The sequence below is a fragment of the Brachyhypopomus gauderio genome, chromosome 2, assembly GCF_052324685.1.
Source record: "Brachyhypopomus gauderio isolate BG-103 chromosome 2, BGAUD_0.2, whole genome shotgun sequence".
Classification (NCBI taxonomy): Eukaryota; Metazoa; Chordata; class Actinopteri; order Gymnotiformes; family Hypopomidae; genus Brachyhypopomus; species Brachyhypopomus gauderio.
The window spans coordinates 26,707,379-26,730,500 of NC_135212.1; the positions used below are offsets into that span (position 1 = coordinate 26,707,379).

Consider the following 23,122-nt stretch of genomic DNA (forward strand, 5'->3'; position numbering starts at 1 on the left):
TGACTACCACAGATGTTATTCATAAAAGTTTTCAGTATAGTTAAAAAGTGTAGATATACACTTTGCATTATTTCCTGGCCCAAAAAAAAATCCAACTGCTATTTTATGACAATTAACATTACAAACAATATCTTTATCTGCAGATTTTAAAACATTGAGGTTTACATTATCTTCATTTCTTCTTTAGTAGTTTTGTATTGGGAGAATATATGAACACAATATTTCTCTGGTTACCTGTGTTCACGTTCCTGGAAAATGTTAATTTGCACAAGACAAAAAGCAAATAAATATATTCATCTATCTTTAACCCCAGGTACTTTAAGAATATCATGTGAAAGTTGTGTTTAAGGCTCTTTTTATTATGTAAACAAATGCACATACATGTTAAAAGAAGAATGGGGTTGACAGCTGAATGATGCATGATCCATTCTGATGCCAATTAAGACTGACTACAGTATTTCTAAGCCAGTCTATTGCGTAGCAATACTGTTACTGCATTTTGAAGCAGTAAAATGCTTCCCCTCCAAAAAAACAAAACAGAACAAAAAAGACAAAGAAATCCGGTGAACCGTACTGAAACATGTGATACAACAGATACAGCGTGGATGATGCGTTCCTGTGTCACCATAGGTCTAGAGTCTCTATCTCAGGTTACTCTCTTTAGGCACAACCTCTGGCTACATACTCTGGTGCGTTTCTAAAGCCAGAATACATTTCCCATATCTTGGCAGCAAGCTGATCGGTGTCAGTCCTCAGTCATCGTCCTCTTCATCCGAATCCATCACACGCCGTCTGTTAAACTGTACGAGGGTAAGGCAACTGGTAAAACATACTTTTTTTCAAATTCTCAGCTCACATAGTTTAAAGTCTTGGCTGATTACTTACTATATTTGGGATTGAAGATAATTTCCCTAACATGACAAACATTTGATTTCATAATTAAACAAGTTACCTTGACTGTTGTCTTTTTCTCTGTTTGTTGACTGACTTTTTCAAGGATCTCGATCAATCCCGTCTCTGAGATCTAAGAAGTGAGAGAGGATGAATCTTAAATACTGCACACGCATACAGAACATACACACAGAGAAGAGACACGGGAAACAGCCTGTTGATGGGCATGTTCATCTCTCACCTTTCCACCCAGCTGGCCAAAGCGTGCCATCTGTATGAGGTAATTTTCAACAGCTTTTGCTTTGTCTGGTTTTACGAGTGCCAGATTACTCACTGAAATCAAAGCAACAATTTTAAAAAGATAAGATTAAAGGGAACACTGCCACCCATTGAAAAATAGCTGTACTGAAAATAGTGGGAAATTGGAGCATATGAATGAACTTGCATCTGGCGCGGGCTGACTGATCCAAGACTTGGGCCAATAAGGAGTTTCTCATTTCTGTTTCCCTGTGAGTAACAAAATAAAATAACAGGAGATGTTAAGCATGAATGTAAAAGACATTCCAAAGCTAAATTATCTTTCAAATGCTTGAAATTACACAAAACTCCCATGTGTAATTAAAAGTTGCCATTTCAGTTAGTACACAAAACACAATCAACACTAATAAAAAATCCTTCTCTACCTATAGAAGATCATCTGTTGAGTGATGTAATTGGGCCATACCTTTGTTTGGCTTCCTGCTGATCTTGCTGGTCACTGGAGGAGTTCTACAAAAAGAATTGTTATAAACAATTGTTTAATTTTTCTTATTCCAGCTATTCAGAAAAGTATAAAGCATTTCACATATTTAAATGTGCACAATTTGTAAAGCTGCATTATCACTCCAACAGCTTTAAGAGTCAAATGCAAGATACATCCATTAGAAGCCCTGATAGTTATTACACTTATAAAACTGCCTTACACCACTGACTGAGGCAATGCAACCTCACTAATAGTTTGCTCTACTGAAAAAATTAGTTTCAAAGAACATTCAGCCTACCCTAACACCAGTAGGAACTGTACACATTATAATGCATTCTCTTTATGGTTCCTGACTAATAATCAATCGTTCATTATGATCAACTTCAACTCAGCCATTATGCTTGTAGGTAAATGAGCCCAGTATCTCTCAAGGTAATATGCTAAGGAATCGATGTTGCCTGTGCAACATTCACCCACACACTACACAGCAGAACTCAGCATCTCTTCACACTATAACAAGTCCACAACATGTTGCATGTCCTGCAAAAGCTTCTGAATTGGCAGCAGTCTGCCCGCCATCTCCAGGCGCTGCAGGACAGATCAAGGGAGAAAAATGTTTAAGAGGACAGACTGCTGGTTCATACTGGCAGTAGCAGTCAAAATGTCATTTCATCACACTATGTGGACCAGGCATGTCAAGATCCAGTTAGATTTACACATGTCTTTCCATGCTGTTGCTATGTTTTTCTTTAATCTTATATTGGGACCCATGTTACCTTATTTAGTTCTGAGTTTTGTGTCATAATGGTGCAGGCAGTTTGTATAGTGTGTTTATGGTTTCAGTTTTGAAAATTATTAGTTTTCTATACCTGGGTCGAAACTGATCCTAACAACAGGAATGTCATAATTAACAAGAATATTTTATAATTAAGTAAAAAATTATTTTGTTTAAATAGAAGTTTTGACAAAGTCAAAAAGTCTTGATGCAATACACAAATATATGTAGTACTTTTATGCATTTAAAACCTACAAAGGTGTCAGTCAGGGCCAAAACACTAGAGAAAGGTTGAGAGGAATATTAGTCACTGATTTATTTGTAGGACAAATGACCACCAAATGAATTCTTGTCTTAACAGCAGATTATTGTAAGTTCAGTGTGTTCATTCTCTGAACAAGTAAAACATGAGTAAAGGCGTCATGTATGACCTTCTTAGGAAACCCACAGTTATGTCTTTTCACGTTTCCATACTTCCATACATACATCTTAATTTCAAATGCAATTATGTCTTAGTAGCTGTGAGTAAAGGATGAAGTCTTTGCAGGCCTTGGAATGTGAAGAGCTGGAAGAGTCCATGGGTTTATAACGGAGAGCTTTAAAACAGTTTCTTGATACATGAGAAGAACCTACTGCTTAACTTGCAAGAGATGTAATAAGCTTTACATTGGGCCAACCAAAATAAGAATCGCCGTTTGTTTTATGGAACACTTTCAGACCATAAGAATCGAGGATTTGTCCATTTTAATACTGATGAACGTTGCATTAATAGCATATCTATTTGCATTGCCAGTTGCTGCTAGGACAGCAATGAAGTCTCAAAAACTCAGTTCAAACTCAGTATTACCGGAGCTTTAGATGCGTATTGAATAAATGTTAGGATTTACGCGTCTGTTTTTTCTACTACACACCAGTTCCTGCTCCTAGATAATCCAAAGCACTTCGCTTGATTTCCAGACCATGTTAACAGTGGACAACCGGTGGCAACGCACTGCGATGCTAGCTGGGCTAGCTAACGAGCTTGGGTAGGTAAGCTGGCTAATTACGTTGCCTGTGTGTGGAAACGTAAAGACTAAACCTGCAACATGCGAGTTTATATAAAAATAAGCTACCTAAGAGCGAATATGTGTGAGGGCGGTGTGTGCTAACGCTAACTGTCCTGTAACTCTGCGCCTTCGGCCTAAAACGTGCGTCTCCATATATGACCGTGTGTTTGAACTGCTATAAGTTACCCTGCTTACCCCATGCTTTGCCTGCAGTTCTGCCATACGTTGCCGTCTAATAGCTTCCAATTCATCATCAGCCATTTTCTAATAGTTGTTATGATGAATATATATATATACGTATAAAAAACTCAGCCCAGGCTCCGCTGAAATGTTTTTACTGTCTGGGCAATACAGCTAGCCAGGCTGTATTAATCACCACCAGAGTAATCGATCGTTCTACACACCCGGCCTCTTACAGGCATCGACAATTTCTGCCTACCTTTGTTTTTTATTATTTACCCATTCGAAAAGGTGTAGGATGAACAGTACTTGCAGTTGGTCAGAAATCCAAGCCGGCACAAATTTGTGTATTTGAAGTGTTGTTCATTTTTCAAGCAGATATGCCTTACTTTGAGATGTGTTGTCCAAGCACATGCTGTAGACGGTTATTTGTTTAATTTAAAACGTATGTATTTGTTTTATTTGAAATGTGCACGTATGATTTAGCACTTAACACAGTGTCTCTGTAAATATTTATACTTGCAAATACATCCAAAATAAAGATTAATAAAATAACAAGTAAATTAAATAATTTGCTTGTTTTACTTACACTATTGTTTTTGAATGTAAACCATATTCTGCTAAGACTGGTGAGAATAATATTCACTCTTGGTCATATTAAAAATACAGTTATGTAAATCTAGAAAGCATCTGTGGCACTAGGAAGCTCTTATGGGTTTGGTGATAGCAAACACACTCAGTATAATTCTGATCAATAGGTCTGGATAACAGTGTGTACTAAATGTAAATGTGTGTACTGAGATGTAAATGCACCAGATATCTCAGTTGTAGATGTGCACCAGGACACATGCACCTTCGTCCAGTCACTTTAGGAATAGTGCTCACCTTTTTAGATAATCAGAATGAATGAACACACCACACAATATTTAACTTCCTCTGTAGGTGCTATAAGAGAATCGACTCAGGAGAAGGGGGACATGAAACTTCTGGGATGCATCAGTGATGGTGAAGACAATCTGTGAGCAGCAAGCAAATGTCAGAAATACTTAAAGGCTGCATATTTATAATTATAATACTAGCACAGACATTTTTTTCCAGTTAGCCCACCTCAACATACGGATAGAAGCAAGTCTCCCCTAATGCCTCCCAGTAGTGCCCAGTCTCAAAGCGCATCTTATAAGAACCAGGAAGGAAGGCGTCTCTAGTGATGAGGCTTGGGCAACGTCCGTCATCGTTGGTAGTTCTAGAATGAACAGCTTTGTAAAGGTTGTCATCTTGTCATGCATGTTGAATTTAGTTCTGTAAGTGATCCTTCCTGGTGTATAGGAAAGCTCTCTTGTTTTACCCTGTTGTTAGGAGTTTCCACATCAGTGAGGAAGGATCCAGGAAGTGTAGACTAATCCCCATACGGGCTGCTGGTATACCCCGGCCAGTGTTTAGTACATGAGTGGTGAGGGGGCTTGATAGTGGTATAGACATTCCTGCACACTGTGGCACGGATATTGTGTTGATTATAATTTATAATCTATATGAAATATATAACTTAATATATTTTGGATGTTGCTAAAACATAACTTTAATCAATCTAAAACATGAATATCAAAATAAAAGTCAGATTCAACAAAAGTAATGAGATAAGTAGCTTTATGAAGCATTTTGTTAGTCTTACCTTGTTTGCTGCCCAAATATGGTCTTTGATATGTTGTATCCTGGAACTCATCCGTAGTGCTTGTCCTTGCTAGATCTCATCAGGTTTCAAAACGTGCATGTTAATGACTACTGATGTCAGTTAGTAATGACCAGTGTTGCCATAGTTACTTTGAAACAGTAATCCGACTACTGACTACTTCTTTAAAAAGTAACTCAGTTAAGTTACTGACTACTTGCTTTTAAAAGTAACTAAGTTAGATTACTTTTAGTTACTTTCAGCAGAGGCTGATCCCCCGCCCCTATAACATGAAAATGACTACCAGTTCTGCCAATACTCACTTTATTGACATGTATTTTAACTGGAACATCAAAAATGACACTGGTATTTGTAAACTTTTTCTTGAAATAGACTTACATGTTTTTTAAATAAATAAATAAGACAGTCTTTCTGTTCAACTCCGCCCACTTACAGGGTTGCCAACTCTCACGCATTGAGACACACGCATTTGACTGTCTTCACACGCTTACACGCCACACTTCCGATATCTCACGCCGAAAAAAAATCTAGTTTATTTACCTCTGATCCACATCTATGATTCAATGAGTTACTAGTTCGATCTGGCGCCAACCACCGGCGATCTATCGATCGCGATATAATACTGAATTTAGTCCATTTTACACCGCCCCGGTAACAATTTACGTTCGCCGCCAAGCCCCGGTTTTTTTTTCAGGTTTGACGTTGTGTTTTTGAAAGTAGACAGCACTCTGTCGCCAGGACAGAGTGTACAACGGACCTTAATGTTGTCTTCCTTAGCCGAAACAAAATAATGCCTGTATTTCCAGCTGCTAAAGGCGAACCTCTCCTTCCATCTGACTTTGGCGCCGCAGAGCAGAGATGACAACCGCGTAAGAAACGTGTAGCCAAAAAATAAGAATGAATAAATATAACCTACGTTCCCCCGAAATGCAGAAATAGTAACGCACGATGTTTTAGATAAGTAACTTTAATCTGACTACTAGTTTTTAAATAGTAGTTGCGTTAGACTACTCGTTACTGAAAAAAGTAGTCCGACTACAGTAACGCGTTACGGGCATCACTGGTAATGACTGATTGGATTGATCAGGTGATCAAGTACTTCTTGATAACCTTGATTATTTTCATTAAAAACTCCTTATTTTGTGAATTAGTTTAACTAATTAATTAATAACTAACAAATAACTAATAACACTGCCAGAAGACATAACTTTGACTATATGCAAGACCCCAGTCATGATCAAGTTTTGGAACTGGACAAAATACCAGATCATTAATAGGCAGAAAATAGAAGGTCAAGGTAATTATTTAAGCAAATTGCTAGCGTAAATGTTGTTTAATAGTTATAACAACTGTTCAATCATAATACTTTTGAAACATTTGGTACTTACAGTGTAGTACTAGAATGTCTATATCCAAGAGGTGGTGCACACCACTGACCTCTGGGTACTTCACCCAGTATTGATAAGGCAGTGCAAAGTTCATATTTCATACGGGTGCTCTGAAATTAACAGCGCTAATTTAAAGGATTTGTTTTTAAAGTAAGGAGTCAGTATGATTTTTTACCATGTCATGTATGTTTATGGAACATTCCATTCAAAACCCATTCAAGGTTATTTCTTATCAGTGGTTTGGAGAAGGTTAGGTAACATTCCACTGGCTCTGATTGGCTAGAAGTGGCACATTACTCCATTGTGTAGGAAAGCGACAGTGTTAGCGTCAGTGTATTTTTGTGTAACAGGTCTATTTTTAGCTAGCAAAAAAATCAGGAAAATAATATCCTAACGTTATCCACAACATGTGAACATCAGTGTGTCATGTAGGCTGGAAATATGTTACAAATTTGATAAGACTGCATTCAGTCCAGGAGCAGAATGTAATGACATGGAGTACAGTACAGATGGAGATAGGACAAACCTTTTGGTTTCACAGCAGTTCCAATCAATCTTTGTTATGTAATGTCATGCTGCAAAGGACGTGCATTATAAACTCACAATGTTTTACATTTTTAAATAATTGGTCTAGTTCATCACTGACCTTAGAGTGGTTTGAGATATACTCAAATTGGAATGTGTAAAGTACAGTATCTAAATACTGTACTTTAAAATCACTGTAAAAGTATATGGTGAAATTAAATGCTAGACTTGCATTGCATTGCATCATTACAGAATGCCTCATTGCAAGAGCATGTGGAAAGGATAGATTTAGGATGTTCACTTTTAGGCTCTGTTCACTTAAGCTCTGGTATGAGTTTCCTCCAAAATGCCTCTGGATCTAATTTTACACACAAATCCCATTAATTAACTGTAGATGCAACTTGCAGATTGTGAGCTGCTTCCAGGTTTTTGATAATAGCTGGTTTGCCAAGTACCGAGAGGCTAAACGCTTTGGCAGCCATGAGCGAAGCGGGACGCTGGACGCAGGACGCCATGGCCTGTCCATTCATCTCCACACCCTGCAGGCCATTTTGCTCAAAAAAGAAACTGACTCGTGTGCCTGAGCTTTGTTCAGTCAACAACTGAGGCTGTGGCTCAATACACCTTGGAGTTTTATTTGTTGCCATGCTTTGTTTTGGGGTTTTTTTGTGTCCTAAGCACAAATGTGACGACTGTGGATTGTTCCCGGTGCCTGAATGGCTTTGGTGCCTTTGGTTGAGCCCTTTCCAATGCCTGGACCCTGAGCTAAAACTGCATGCTATTGACTTCTCATCATGCAGCGCTCTGTGTGCCTGTAGCTGTAATGAGCTTTGCCTTGTGTTAGGCACAGAGGTACATCCAGTTCAGCTTAGTCACAGACAAATGCTAAACCATCTCAATTGCTCCTTTATTCTATGGCCCTCTAAACAGCCATGATGAAAACTGCCATTTTGAACAAAAGGAAAACACAAAGACAGAACACCCAGGGGCATTTTAATCAATATGAAAATACCTTTACTACTGTGACAATGTATGGTCTTCACTCAGCATCATGAGAATGTAAAAGAAGAAACCATTAGATTCTAAATCCTAGTGAAACAGTCATAGATATTTCTTTTATTCTTCTCTTTTTCAAAAATAAAAACTAAATAAACAAAAATGCAAGGTCAAATCAGACAGCGAGAAACACATAAAACAAAGTTTACAATATTACACAATATTACACATTGACCCAGAACTTTTCTTTCAGTCTGAAGCACCGTGTACACAGAAGAAGATGATTCATTAGTAGGTCTTATTCCGAGAGATATTTCTGTGGTAAAAGTGATAAACTGCAGGGCAAATGATGCTTCTACAGTGAGAAGCATGAAGATAAAAATACACAGAAAATCTAAAGCATTCACAGTGAAGCATGATGGGTATTTTGGCATTGGGCAGTGTTATTGTTGTTGATTTGAGGTTGTTTATGGCTAAGATACCTACATGATCTTAGATGTGGCAAGAGAGGATTTTCAGATCAATTATAGCTGCAAAGATAAAAATATGCTGATGCACACTGGTAGTAAATGATATCTGCAGTTAATCAAACTGACAGACAAGTAGGGCAGAGTCTTGGGATCATGAATAGTGACATTATCTGAGGTTTAAGGGGGACTTAAGGGGACTTGGCCTGTACGTGTGAGAGATTATAGACTCTGGGATGACTGAGCAGCAACAGGCCTGACTGGCTCAACTCATCCTTCAAAAATGACCTTATTAAAAGTGACTTATTTATCTTCAAAGAAAGGGCATCTTGAAGGATTATAGAGGAAAGAAATATTTTACTATCAACGTAGCCGTGGTTATGTCACTAGTACAATTGTTTTTTTTATTTTTTTTATCTGTCAGTGTTCTGGTTGTATCCCAAAAATGGTTTATCTTTATGGTAGACTTACATGTGCACCATTAAAATATATACACATACTCTATAATTCTGTGAGGCTGCTTAAATCTGGCACATATAAAATTATTAATATGAGATTTACATGAAAGGTTTAAAGTATTATGCTTACATGAAGCTGATTTGTTAAAATGCGGTGATTACTGGTGGTGTTTCGGTACATTTTTGATACATGGAGCCATTTTCCTCTGACGAGAATGAAAGCATTCAAATTCAGTCAGTCATAAGTGGGCATAGCTGCTTTTAGGTGTCCACTGTAATGGTGGCAGCAAACAGGGTGAATGCATACAGGGCAAACAGGGTGAATGCATACACACAGTAGTTACTATGAGGGGCAGTAACATGAGCCTCATACTCTTGGACCAACTGCGCTGTGAGGAGGTGCAGGCTATTTTTTTTTATTTAGGTTGCAGGTGTTGTCCCGGGAACTGTTAGCATGGCGATCGATGTGTTCTAAGATGTGCTCTTCTTCTTCTGGGCACCCTTTCTCTTTGCTACATCACTGAGCAGAGTCCAGTCTGGAGACCGCACAGAAGAACCATTACAACACACACCAAGCACAAACAGTTCCTGAGCACAAATACATAAAGATGAACAGACAGCCCATCTGGCAACATAACTGCAGCGGCAGCATGTTGAGGGCATTATCAGAGCGATCTGCTTCATGAAGGTGTTGTTTTACTTCGTATCTCTGAGATAAGTGAAAAACACTTCAAGTATGTGCTGCTGTGGGTGTATCTGTTGACGTATCTGTTGTTGGAGGTCAGATCCATTTCCCAGTACAAGGCCTCTAATGTAGGTGACCAGCAATCACATTCGCTTACAGGTCAGATGAGAGTCCTAAATTCAAGATGGCTGTGTGTGTGTGTGTGTGTGTGTGTGTGTGTGTGTGTGTGTGTGTGTGTGTGTGTGTGTGTGTGTGTGTGTGTGTGTGTGTGTGTGTGTGTTCGATTAGTGTTCAGTACCTGCGCAGTGTCTCTTTATATTTCATCCTCCAATTCAGAGCTGTGATGATGCATCTGCAGTAGAGAGAAATTGCTCCCCTTTATTACAGTGGCCAACAGTGATCCAACATGCAGCTAGAAAATGTTCATTGGAATTATGGAGACGCTGCAGACAAACCAGAGCTTCTGGTTTCAAATGAATGGGATGTGAGTCAGTGTTTTCACGCTCATTTCAGCGGTTGGGCTGGCGAGGGAACAGCTGATCTCCCAGCAGCACGACCTAATGGGTGGGAATGGAGTCACACTGAGATGACAGAGAGGACCTAGTCAGCTCTCGCCGAGATGCCCTTCTTTAACATATGGGCTCTCACTAAGAGAGAGGGAACTCTCATCAGTTATGGAACAATGCAACCTCGCAGGAAAACAGCTTGTGGAAAGCACTGTTAGGTAGAGAAAGTGAGAAATAGGGTCTAATAGCAAGCAATTCAATCAAACCACTGAACCAAGCCACCATTCTTTTGTAGAGGCAGTAAAATACCCCATTTCTTTAACTCAAAGCGCACAACAAGCTCAAAAACAATGCAGTGGAACCAGACCTACTGGACAAACTAAATAGATTGTTCTCCATTATTTATATGTCAGAATACCAGTCAGGCTCGAAATGTGAGAGAAAGTATGAGTGAGGCTCACACTGGTCACGGTGTTTCTCCCTCACGTTCTTAGGGCCTGGATGTGCAGATAGCTGCTATGGCTGTAACCGCACTGCCAGGATGTGCATAAGTGGGTTTCTTACATTCTCTCATCATGGTGTGCATTGTTTGTTTGGCAGCATTTTCTGCTTTTCTCTCCACAATCTCACGCATTTAAGGAGAAAGCGCTGGGAATTCTTTATCAGTTTCTAGCGACAGTCTGTTTTGTCTGCAGCCCTTCCACCATTTATAATACGTCTGGAAAATGTTGCGGTCCCGACGAGCCTTTCAGATCCGCCCGCAGCCGTATCCCAGGCTCAGGGACGCGCCGAGGCTCTTGTAGAGGTGGGAGCCCGTGATGCGAGTGCCTGTCAGCTGTTGCTTCAGCTCTGCAGGGTTCTCTACCCACAATGCAGCCTGGCAGTGCGAGGGGGGAGCCTGTGGCCCCACCACTGACACACGGCAGCAGTGCAGTTGAGGCCTAGCTATTGTGTGTGGGAGATAGGGAAGGGGCTGAAAGTACTTAAGTACTTAATGTGTCACTGTCACCAGGTAGGGGACAGTCTGCAAAGTAATTACATATAATTGTGGTTTCTGGGGGATAATAGTTGTCATATGTGTGTGTGTGCATGCGTGTGTGTGTGTGTGTGTGTGTGTGTGCGCGTATATATATATATATATATATATATATATATATATATATATATATATATATATATATATATATATAGACACACACACACACCGTAGTGAAAGATGTAGAAGCAGAAGGTTTCACTGCCAGTAAGTGCCAGGACTTTGCATTTGCAAGAAGTTGCTTGCTTAAGGATTGTGAGGTGGATCCAGTCTGAGAATGAAAGTGGAAAACATGGCCCAGCACAGTGTAATTTTATGCTGCAGTGAACAAATCTGTCTCATAATAAAGCTGTGATGTGCCACAGTAATGGCAGCATGATTAGATGTGTTTGCTCTATGTGCTTCGTGCTCTTTCAGAAGCCATGTGTGCGATGGCGGTACGGTTGAGTGTACAAAGGTTGCCGCAAATGTGTGTGTGTGTGTTTGTGTATGTTTGTGTGTGCGTTTGAGTTTCTGCTTGCAGCTCTGTGCTTTGGTTGTTTTATGTGGAGAATTGGGCAAAGTGTGCCGGAGCAGTTGTGTGCTTGTCTCTAGGAGCCAGGCATAGTTTTACATTTAAAGCATTGGAGAGGCACTTATCAGCTGTCAGCCTGATTTGCCATGCAGTAGCATTCGGTATTGTGCTTATCTCTTTTCTCCCACATTCACACACTCTGCACAATGACACAGTTTGAAAAGACGTACAACCCCATACAAACAACATGCACACACACGCGCACGAGCGCGCGCGCACACACCCAGTCTCCTTTATAAGTCCCTGGACTTTATAAAAGGATGAAGGCTGCACTGATTACTGTTTGGTTATCTACAGAGAGACAGCACACCGGACATGCTACGGTGTCCTGGAGGACACGCTAGACTGGCAGGTAGCTTAGGTTTATCATTAGATTGATGAGCTTAGAAACACGTGGAGTGTGTTGTTTACCATGTGAGGATCATCATCACTGGCCTCGCCCAGCTCGGGACTGTCTCTTCGGGCCCGGCGGTGGGGACTCGGGCTTCTGGGGGAGCCCTCTCGACTGCTGGCGGATGGCTGGTATGGCGAGCCCCCCAAACTCCCACCCTCAGAAAAGGGTGAACCTGCGATGCATGTACATTTAAGGTTATGTTTTAATATTATGGATGGACGTAGGTATGCCATATCTGCATAATTTTAGCCAAACACATAAGACTCAATTTGTTCATGTGATCATAGAAGCTAGACAGCAGTCACTGAAGTAAACAAGTAAGTTTTCTGTCTTCTGAAAGGTTTCATGAAAATAACTTGTCATAGCTAAACACTATCTTTTACCACTATTAGAGTCATCAAAACTTGTGGATGATATTTAATCCATAGAGATTTGGAGTGTGTTTTGTCTAATTTAGCGTAAATTGACAGAGAAAGCTATTTGCTCTGAAGCTCTGTCAACTCGTTCATATTACTGACCCAGACACATTGATCACGCTATCGGCAGAGCTGTAATTAAAGAAGCAGTGAAATGGAATTGAAAAACGGGATGGAAAATGAGAGTGCCTTGAACAAACTGATTGTGAGAAAACGTTATGGTTATACATTTCCCCTGATGGATCAATAAAATAGCGCTCTTTATTTATATTTAAATGAACATGAACACATCATAATACACAGTCCAGTCGATATAGCAAATTTATTTGCAATCACTTGTCTCCGTCATTCCATCACCCATGCTGGTCTTAGATCAGTGATTCAGTCACCAGATCTCAAGCAGTTTGCATAAATGGATTTTAAAAACAAATGAGTTTTAATAAAGATTTACCAGGATTGTCCATAATCTTAAAAAATTGTTTACGACGTTGTAATAGGCACAGCGAAGACAAAAAGAATCAATTACCACTAGAGGGCAACATAAGCTCAACAGATGCGGTTCTTACCACAAACGAAGCAAAGCTATCTTAGTCCATATCTAATTGTTCACATTTAAAATGTGCAGCAACAACAAAAAGATCAGACAGATACGGGGGTACAAGAAGTCCCTCTTGCACCCTGAGGTGCCTGACCTGTGTGGTCCTGCCGTTGTGTATCCATCCTCTCCAGACTGTCCAAGAGCCCATCAATCTGAACCTTTATCAGTGTCAACTCTCTCTTTATAGTCTGCAGCTCTTCCATTTTCACTGGAGAGAGAGAGAGAGAGAGAGAGAGAGAGAGAGTGCAAAGTGATCCATAATACATTAGGATAAAATACAAGTAAACAGAGACCATAAAAACAACTCTGAAAATGGCTCCTCTTAAGAAATATTGACTGAGTGGAGATAAAACAGTCAATGTCTCTTCACCTATACATTTAGACTAACTGCACATTCAAACCATTCCATAGCTATGAAAAGTCTCTTTGCTTTCCTTTCCTGTTCCCACACATTCAGAATTATACCGGAGGCACTGTACCATCCCCTAGCCTATCCACACAGTGACCTTTAACACGGTGTAGTGAGCAGAGACTCGTGTCCAGACGGCCTCCCGGGTGCCCGGCCTGGCCGTCACACTGTCCCTTTTGTTGCAGTTGCTTCTGCAGGGCTCGGAGCAGTGATAAGAACAAAAGGGACAAGGTGACAGATTCAATGTGATAGACCAGGGAGAATGAATAGAAATAAAGTAGAGATCTGTCCATATGCAGTGCAAACTGGAGACAGAGCAAGAAAGGTGAAAAGATAAGTGAGGAGATGGAGTGTGTGAGGGAGAATGGAGTCATGGGGTAATGGATTGAAAAAGCCAATATTCTGACCATGGAGTTCTGAGGCTCTGAGGTACTATTAACATGTTCTAAACACTTTCGTATTCGTTCTGCTCTGTTAATTTGGTGTAATAGCATGGTCTGATATGGTAGTTTCTATTACAGAAGGAGAGGCTACACAGAAGAGGCTTTTAATGAAGAGCCATCTGGAGTCTCTGCCCTCCTGAGCTTAGAAGATTACTCAACCGAAATCAAACATACTTAACAATAAGCACATACACACAGATATAGTGCATACTTACACAGACATGGCACTCACATTGTGCTCCACCAATGTTGGGTTAGATCTAGTGTGTGTGTGTGTGTGTGTGTGTGTGTGTGTGTGTGTGTGTGTGTGATATGTGTATGTGTGTGCTCCCATACATTTGGCTCTTCTGGACGAGTGGGGTCTGGAGCTCCTGGTGGAGGATCGCTCTCGGCTGCGTCTCTGCCTGGAGGAGGACGTGCGGCCTCTCTTGGCCAGGCCGGAGCTGCGTGCCAGTGGGGAGACTGCCGAGGGGACCCGCTGGTAGTCATACACCCTGAGGAACAGAGAACCCACCAGCGTCACTTCACACCAAAACACCAGCGTGCTGTGGGACGCAACACAACAGACAGAGTTGTGACTCTAGTGACTCTCGTTGGCCATTTGTCAAGCAAGCAACCACCTTCGGACTTCATTCTTCGTGTGTCTGGACAGTGTAACATGTGCAAACGCTATTAGTGCATTTCAACATGGGGTTCTGAGCGTTTCTCATTTCAGCAGAGAGGCAGGGATGCTCTGGAGGAGGAGGGGCGGCCCACAGGGGCGGGACCTGCGCAAGGCATCAGAGGAGAACACCAATGTTCCCCACACCTCAAATGAACACCCAGCCCCTAATGAAGGTCACACACACGCTGTAGTCCTGTAGTTCTCCTGTACAGCGGCCTCTCCTCCCCGCCAGTCTCCTCCCTGCTTGTTCTCCTCTTTCTCACTCGCGTCTCTCGAGGCACTCGTTCCTCCTTAGAGTGGTAAGCCGCTCTTATCTCTCACGACATCAAATTGGTACTGTCAGAGCAAGTCAAAAGCTCCTCGGCGATGCACTGCAGAGTTCAGTATCACGTGTCACCCGGGATACCGATAGCCGTCCTGATAGGAGGGAAACGGTAGGATGGCAGACACGTGTCTGCTCAGGACACACTCACCTCCTCATACCAGGACTGTTATTCTCTAATTTTCATCTTTTCATTTTGGTTTAAATTATTAGTATCTCATAATTATGAAACCTAAAGCATGGATTTAAACATAAAGTAGCTTGTGAAAAAGTGTGCAATATTAAAAATCATCAGATTGGTAGTAAATATGTCTTCTAATTTTGTTCCAATCAGAAAAATTCATTACAAAACAACATCAGATACAGATACAGAAAATCTAGTCTAACATTTGGGTTTGTACAAGATCTGTAATGAGAATGCTTGAAAACACTAACAATAGTGATTTCTGTATAGTCAGGTGCTCCAGACAAGATGTTTGATCAAAAAAGTCCATGCACTTGAGTTACAAAAGGTAAGCTGACTTACTACAGTAATTTAAGACAGCATGTATATCACAATATATGATATTCATAATGCAGTTTTACAGTTGTGGGTTTCTCTACTGTATGTTTATAATAATTTGTTCTGTGGCTTGTGAAAGGCAATGGCAACATTTGCACACAGTTAGAAAATGGAAATGATCAACAAAGTTATAGTTCTCTTAAGGACTGTGTGGTACAGACAGGGTGACCAAGCTGTATCTTATTTTTGACTGACAGCTGAAGTAGTGTCCTGATTACGAGTGCATAGAGGAGACAGGATTAAGACAAGGGAAAGCCTTTAAGCTCCTAATCCACAACTAAGCAGATAAGACTCGAATAAACAATTACATAGATACTTCCTTGGCAGCCTTCACTTAGAAAGCTGAGAGTTCATTCGCAAATTGGTTGGCGTTTATTTAGTTGTCCGGTGTCAACCTCTGAAGCCTTTACACCATTGGCTTTAAAATATTACCCCCTGTGCTTGGTTGGAGCAGATTGCTGCAGGCTTTGGCTTTTATTAACCTCCTAAGACCCGAACTCTTGCATGGCATGCATTTTTTATTTCTCTTTGATATTTGGGTTAATTGGCACCTGATTAGTGTAAAAATTAAGAATTATCTTTTTACATAATGTAGTTTCTGAGAAAAATGATGTGCACATATGAGGACTTTCGTTTTATATTTCGATAGAACACAATGAAGTTGCAATTAGTAATGATGTAAAAAACATTTATTATATGCCTGAACACAGCAGCATTTTTTTGCCTATGAGCAAAACAGAAGTAGAAACAACATTTGTGTCCCTTTGAGCTATAAAGCTCATATGTAGTGCTGCTTGAACAAGAAGACAAAGTAAAAAACATAGTTTTGTATTTACTGTTCTTTTACTTTTCTGCATGAACAATTGCATTTTATTTACATTCCAAAACTGCTACTTCAAAAGTTTTTTTTTTTTTTTCCCCTGTGGGAATGTGTTTACACACATGAGTGAAATGCTGTGTAACAGTTGCGATCTCCATGTAAGCACAGGAACACCTTGCATATAACACTCTACACTTGAGTTTTTCCTGAACAGCCTTTTGCTCTGGCATTTGTGCACTGGCCCTCCTGCGGAATGAGACACTGCCTTCACTGGACGCTTTTCCCTTGGACTAACACATCTTGGTCATCCTGTTCTGAAGCGTCAGAGATGTCATTGGCATGCTGAGCCAAGAACTTCATGGCCGCTTAGATTTGAAAATCAGGGGGCTGCAGGATGTTCTTCTTTGGCGTGCCACATATAGTCAGGTCTTTGTGGTACAGTAGCCAGCTGTTGGCTAAAGCCAAATCTGTGAAGTGCATTATCATCTGCAGCATCCATTTCTTTGTACAGCCACTCATAATTCTATCTGCAAGGTCAACTCCACCCATCTTAGAGTTGTATTGATGGATGATATTTGGTCACGAGATGGTCACATTGTTTCAGCTTTTTGTCCCATCTCTGGCAGTTGCCTTCTGCCCACTCATGCTCAAATGGGTCCTCCTCACGCTCAAACTGGGCTTGATTTGATGTTAGTGGAGAACATCACATCACATCCCACGCCCTTCTTTAGACTATTCTTGATGGCTTACATTTACATTTATGGCATTTGGCAGACGCCCTTATCCAGAGCAACTTACAATTTTATCTCATTTTTATACAAGTGAGCAATTGAGGGTTAAGGGTGCTCAGGAGCATCTCAGTCATGGCATCAGGTCTGGGAATCGAACCCACGACCCTCCGGTCACAAGACCAGTTCTCTAACCACCAGGCCATGACTGCCCTATGGCTTGGTCCTGGTGTTGTCTCTTCAGGGTTTGAGATATCAGCCTGCTCTTGCCGTGTTCGAGAGTGACGTCTAGGAGTGCGTGATCTGGCAATGTCACGATCTGAATGATATTCTTCATATTCATCACGGTGACGTGTACGTCCCCTGGTAAGCTGAGAGGGCTGTGGAATGGGATCATTACACCCACTACTGTCCCCCTCACTGCTGCTTGGCTCTTGTTGTGGGGCTGATATTCAGTATCCCCCACAAAATCATCAGTGTCTGACAAATCTTCCACCTCTGAGTTGTCTCCACTAAATAACTCCAGTGCTTGTGATAGAGAATAACACTCTGGAAAAAAAAACAAAAAAACATAATGAGAAAAAAATCTAATTAAAAAATATGTAGATTTATTTATAAAACATGCTATATCTGCTTGTACTGTAGTAAACTATATTTTTTAACCTAAAACATCCCAAAATTCTGTCACTCACATTATGTTGTTAGCATATATGACATCCTATCAACTGAACTAAGTCCGCAAGTCCACATATGTGTAAGTCATGTTTAGCGTCATGGTAAATAGTTAAAAGTTGCTAACTTTTGTAAAATTTGACGTTCATAACAAACATTGAACGCTTTTATACATATCTGAAAAAGAATCAGCCACAAAATCTGATCAATTTGTTTACCTGGTCGATGTTTGTATCGGGAGTTCCCATCCGAACTTTTGGGTGTGTTGTCCGCCATTGTGAAAAAAAACTGTAATGTGTTATACACTTCTGCCACCACTAAGGGGCAGTATAACGTCCTCGTAAGCGGACACCAGAACATTGTGGAGCAAAATTTAGCGCTGTGGTCTAGACAACCCAAAATGTTACGTCCACGCATGTGGATGGAAGGTCCTAGGAGGTTAAACAAGCTTTGAAATGACAGCAGTTAATTGGTGTGGGGAGACAGCAGCCATGTTGTTTTGTGATTTTGGCGTAGGCGCAGTAATTGCAGCCAATGCCACTCAAACCTTGCTGGGTTTTGATAAGTTGAGGCAAAGGCTTCTTTCTCAAAAATAAGATCTAAATCTGTGCTCTCTCTCTCTCTCACACACACACACACATACACACACACACACAGAGAGAAGGCTCGCCAAACGAGCAGCGTATGCTGGAGAGTGAGAGGAAAATCTAACCCTGTACAGGGACATGAATACATTGTGAAAGAAATGTGCGGGCCACCCTCACAGCAGTGTGGTAATACCTCTCTGGCTGCGTTCTGTACACAGAGAGGCTTTAGATTCTTACACCCTCTTTATGTGCGGAAGTCCTTTAGTGGAGTTGTATTATGTAAAGAACAGTAGGCCCGAGCACTTTAACGTGCAGTTGAAAAGAAAGGGATCCTGGCGGAGACAATGGCAGCGTTCTCCTCTCACTCGTTCTCTGTGTGTGCGTGTGCGGGCTTGCGCATATTTGCATATGTACAATAGCACCATAGGAAGATCTGCATTGCTACCAAAACGCCAGGACCGTTTTACTCCCCTCTCTCATACGCACACACACTCTCGCAGACACTCGCACACTCTCTCATGCACACAGCTGCCATCAAAGCCATCGCTATGCATGTGGATAAATCAGATGGCCTATCAAAGGCAGCGCAAATGGAAAACAATCAGAAAGGGTTTTTTTTTAACTCCTGCGAGAGCAGTGGGCATAACTCCCTGAGTGATGAGAGAGAAGTGAGAGAGTGAAGAGGAAAACAAGATGAAGGAGGAGGAGACTGGTGGTAGTAAAGCAGGGCTTTGTGTGTGTGTGTGTGTGTGTGTGTGGGAGAGAGAGAGAGGGAGAGAGAGTAGCAAAGAGGAGGGCAGTGAGGCGCTTATCACCCATCAGCTAGCAGCAGCTGAATTAGCTCCTCATGCTGAGCTGGCCTCCAGAGTGACGGAGTCGTTTTTCATGCTGTCAGCCTCCTCCCACTCTCGGCCTCCCTCTGTTTCTCACTTCCCCTCTTCACACATTTCATTCTGCTACTTTTTTATCTTGTTTCTGTTCTCTTTCCTTTTTTTCTTCCTTCCTTTTTTCCTTCATTTCCATCTCTTAGGTCATTTCTAGAAAAACCAGGACGACCTGCAAACGTTTTGAGTATGGAAGCGTGTGATTGTGTTTAACAGGAGTACAGTCATCAGTATATTGATATTGGAAACACAAGCCATGTGGTGGCAGTGGTGGCCATAGCCAGTTTAGGAGAGATAGAATATGCTTAATGCTTCAACAGTCAAAGAAAACAAACACATTTGAGCTCTGAAACACACACACGGCTTCTGTGGCTCATTACCTAATGACTACTGAATCTCTGTCTTACACATGAATACACTGTATATAGGAATTGTAGTAGTTTAATTGTAAACAGTAAAATGACTATAGTAGCCAACATTATACTTTAAAATCTTAATATCATATTACAACACAACAAACCTACTGAAATTCCAGTCATGCTCAAATCACTTCCTCAGCTGAACCAACAAGTCACTGTCCAACACAGCATGTGTGTGCGTGTGTGTGTGTGTGTGTGTGTGTGTGTGTGTATAGGGGTGTGTGTGTGTAAGTGTGTGTGCCGCAGTATTTACAGTATGTATGTCACAGAAAGGCACGCATAGGCAGACTACTGTTCATGTTCAATCAGGACATCCTGACACAGGACAGTCCTGCCATTGGTTCCAGCAAAGAACAGCTGAGACAAACCTATTCCGCTTGTTAATTTGGGACTGGAACAAGCCTGGTCCACGCGTCTTCCCTCTTCTGGAACACCAGGACCAGAACAAGCTTCAGTTCCCATCTCTACTAAAGTAACTTTGGCAAAACTAAATCCAACCACAGAAGGTCCTTGCTAGTACTAATGTCGTGGATACCAAAAGATACATTTAAATTTTAAATTTAAATCCATAAGGAGTGCACAAAATAATATTTACAAAAAACATCTCAAATCATGCACTGATGTTTTCAGTAGGGCACAACCTTAAAGTAACTTAAGTCTTTTTCTTTTTTTTTACATTTGTTAATGTAAGTTAGAACACTTAATGTGGAAATGCAGTTCTGCTCAGTTTTCTAATGAAGATCCTCATGCTATTACTGTAAATGCACTGAGTGACACTCAGTTTGTGGTTTCATGATTCTTCAAGTGTTGGCAAGGCGGCTGCTCTCCAGGTAATCATGTTTGTGTCAGTGTCTGCGTTTTCCTGCATGTCAAATGTAAATGTGCTGACTTTATGGTTTATGAATGACCCGTGTCTCCTTCACGCTGCACATGGGAGGCAGTTAACTCCCAGAGCAATTATAAGTACCAATGAACAAAACACACACACACACACACACACACACACACACACACACACACACACACACACACTAAAGTCAGTCAGCCCTATACAACCACTCTGCAAGTTACATGGGGGCTGCCTCCCCCCTCCCGTTAAAGCAGGTGTCAATGTTTACAACGTCAATGAGCAGATGAAGAGGAACAAAACTTCTGATCCAGAAATGACAGAAAACAAAAACCCACCATGACAATAAAGTTGTACGTCTTGTCTCCAGGTTTGATGTCAGTAATTAACTGAAACATTTATTTGACTTTCTAGCTTGAAAAAGAAATACAGGACTTTTAAACAAGACAATCCTATATAAGATTGGAGGATGTAAAAGGTGATAGAAAACATCTACATTATTGAGTCAGACTAGTACAAGATTTTATTTTCTAGTAAAATAAAATTAGTGTCAATGGGGAACATGTACTACTGAATCCTTAATAAGCATCAATTAATGTTGATGCTGCATAAGCTGGATGTTCTTATATTGCATCATCTGTGTAGTTTTTGTTGACTCGTAATCAGCCATTAAAGAAACAACTAGTGGTGGTGATTTGAGATAGAATTATACAGATAATGTAATTATTGAATACAACCTCTTTTAGGTATTGATGGGGGGCCCAAAAGACTCGGAGGTGTGGGTCGAGGAAGCCTCCACACATGGAACCGTGCAGGTCTAGATGTTCCTCTGAAGGGCTCATTGCCTGCAGTTAGGGGATGGCTAGAGGCATCATGTCCTAGTCTGGAAGGCTCCGATTCCTAATGTGAATCTCTTGCCCACTGACCCATTTTATTTCAACATTTCACTTTATTTCATCATTGAATGAATCTTTAATGTGACCCTCTTACACGCAGCTCTTTTAAAGTTAGAGAATACAGTATGTACGGGACAACAGTCCTGCGCACCCTGTGACACGCAGGACACTCGTGGGTCTGGGAATGGAGCGGGTCTGGGAGCGGAGCGGGTCTGGGAGCGGAGCGGGTCTGGGAGCGGAGCGGGTCTGGAAGCGGAGCGGGTCTGGGAGCGGAGTGGGTCTGGGAGTTGAACGGGACTGAGAATGCTCCGACAAGACAGGAGAACTGAGCCAAAATGGCTGGCTGATTCACAGCTGCTCATCATGTCTGGCACATGCCACTCAGACAGAAGGCAAAAGCCAAACATATAGGACAGCACTGACGTTACCTGTCATACAGATCGTCCTGATAGCAGTCGTAGTCCACTTCATACTCGGATCTGCAAAGAGAGGGGGAGAGGGGGACAGAAGAGTGAGGGAAAAGGATAAAGAATCTGTCCTTTTATCCAACACACATACACGCTTACAACACTATCCATCCTCACTATCCATCTTTACACCAGACAAGGATGTGTCCCACTACAGTCTCCATGTCTCTTTTACTCCTGTCCCATCCCTCTCTCTCACACACACACAGGTCACCAGGTAATAACCCTTGAAATTTAAAGATGAGTTTACAGCTTTTTTTTTTTTTTTTTTTTTTACAAGTTCTTTAGAGTGGTTTATAAAGGATTGCAGGTCTGAATGTGGGCCATGTGAGAAATCAGGAGAAGGTGACTTCCTCAAAGAAACATGAAATGGTACAAACATAATCCCACCATGCTGGCGTAAAACAGCACCTCATGATAAACAGGAAGGCCACACTCAAGAGAAAGGCCAAGTTCCATCAGTGAACATACGCAAAACACTTTACACATCATTCAAACTTTACACATCATTCAAACATTTAACTTTACTGAGTAGAATGATCAGAAGAGTATTTCCATTACAAAGTATTCTAAAATAATTCTAGAATAGAAAATAAAATAGGTGGTCATATAATACATTTCTTAAGACCACTGTTTATAGAGTGTGCCATGTTTGTCCTCGCTGACTTTTCATGGTATCACTTCCACCAAGTGAACTTGAATGCAAAGTAATAGCACAATAATATGCATTTCGTCTACATGGGCATTATGGCCACATCAAACAAGGTTAATGTAGTACATTTAACAAGGTTAAAATCAGAATTACAATTTTCAGCAGAAGACTGATTTACTGCAAGTCTCAAAATATTTTGGCTTACTCATGCAAAAAGGACAGTCCTCTAAATTAATACGATCTTTGTGGCCTGAAGTTGTAAATGCCAATATTGAGAAGACAGAAGGAATGGAATATATTATAACCTCCTGCCAATCAGTACTAGAGAGGCAATGCATTCCTAAAACTACAAGATGACATACATTACCAAAATGGCTTAAAAGCTT

The 23,122-nt window shown here is 41.0% G+C and overlaps 3 protein-coding genes across 4 annotated transcripts in view; all 3 read right to left on the minus strand.

The window, feature by feature from the left end:
* Nucleotides 1-338: 338 nt before the first annotated feature.
* On the minus strand, nucleotides 339-3,843 carry pdcd5 (programmed cell death 5). The gene is made up of 6 exons (XM_076992571.1): nucleotides 3,650-3,843; nucleotides 1,616-1,659; nucleotides 1,337-1,398; nucleotides 1,133-1,224; nucleotides 953-1,024; nucleotides 339-800 (listed from the first exon to the last, which is right to left on the minus strand). Exons 1-6 carry the CDS (start codon nucleotides 3,713-3,715, stop codon nucleotides 753-755), a joined length of 384 nt encoding a protein of 127 aa, XP_076848686.1. The 5' UTR covers nucleotides 3,716-3,843; the 3' UTR covers nucleotides 339-752.
* Nucleotides 3,844-3,959: 116 nt separating this feature from the next.
* Nucleotides 3,960-6,820, minus strand: uraha (urate (5-hydroxyiso-) hydrolase a). Of its 2 annotated transcripts, none has more exons than XM_076992569.1 (5): nucleotides 6,710-6,820; nucleotides 5,304-5,372; nucleotides 4,980-5,122; nucleotides 4,742-4,877; nucleotides 3,960-4,650 (listed from the first exon to the last, which is right to left on the minus strand). In XM_076992569.1, the coding sequence occupies exons 2-5, from the start codon at nucleotides 5,352-5,354 to the stop codon at nucleotides 4,561-4,563; spliced, it is 420 nt and encodes a 139-aa protein (XP_076848684.1). In that variant the 5' UTR covers nucleotides 5,355-5,372; nucleotides 6,710-6,820; the 3' UTR covers nucleotides 3,960-4,560. The 2 variants fall into 2 exon arrangements, with proteins under 2 accessions (XP_076848684.1, XP_076848685.1); XM_076992570.1 differs by having other exon boundaries at nucleotides 5,304-5,378; nucleotides 6,710-6,738.
* A 1,501-nt stretch (nucleotides 6,821-8,321) lies between these two features.
* The window catches only part of LOC143496053 (heterogeneous nuclear ribonucleoprotein C-like), a 43,058-nt gene continuing 28,257 nt past the window's right edge, over nucleotides 8,322-23,122 (minus strand). The window contains exons 3-8 of the mRNA XM_076992572.1: nucleotides 22,046-22,096; nucleotides 14,553-14,710; nucleotides 13,459-13,572; nucleotides 12,368-12,522; nucleotides 10,139-10,192; nucleotides 8,322-9,691 (exon numbers count right to left, since the gene is read on the minus strand). Of these exons, the coding sequence (XP_076848687.1) occupies nucleotides 10,154-10,192; nucleotides 12,368-12,522; nucleotides 13,459-13,572; nucleotides 14,553-14,710; nucleotides 22,046-22,096 (517 nt within the window). The 3' untranslated portion in view covers nucleotides 8,322-9,691; nucleotides 10,139-10,153. The remainder of the gene's footprint in view (nucleotides 9,692-10,138; nucleotides 10,193-12,367; nucleotides 12,523-13,458; nucleotides 13,573-14,552; nucleotides 14,711-22,045; nucleotides 22,097-23,122) is intronic.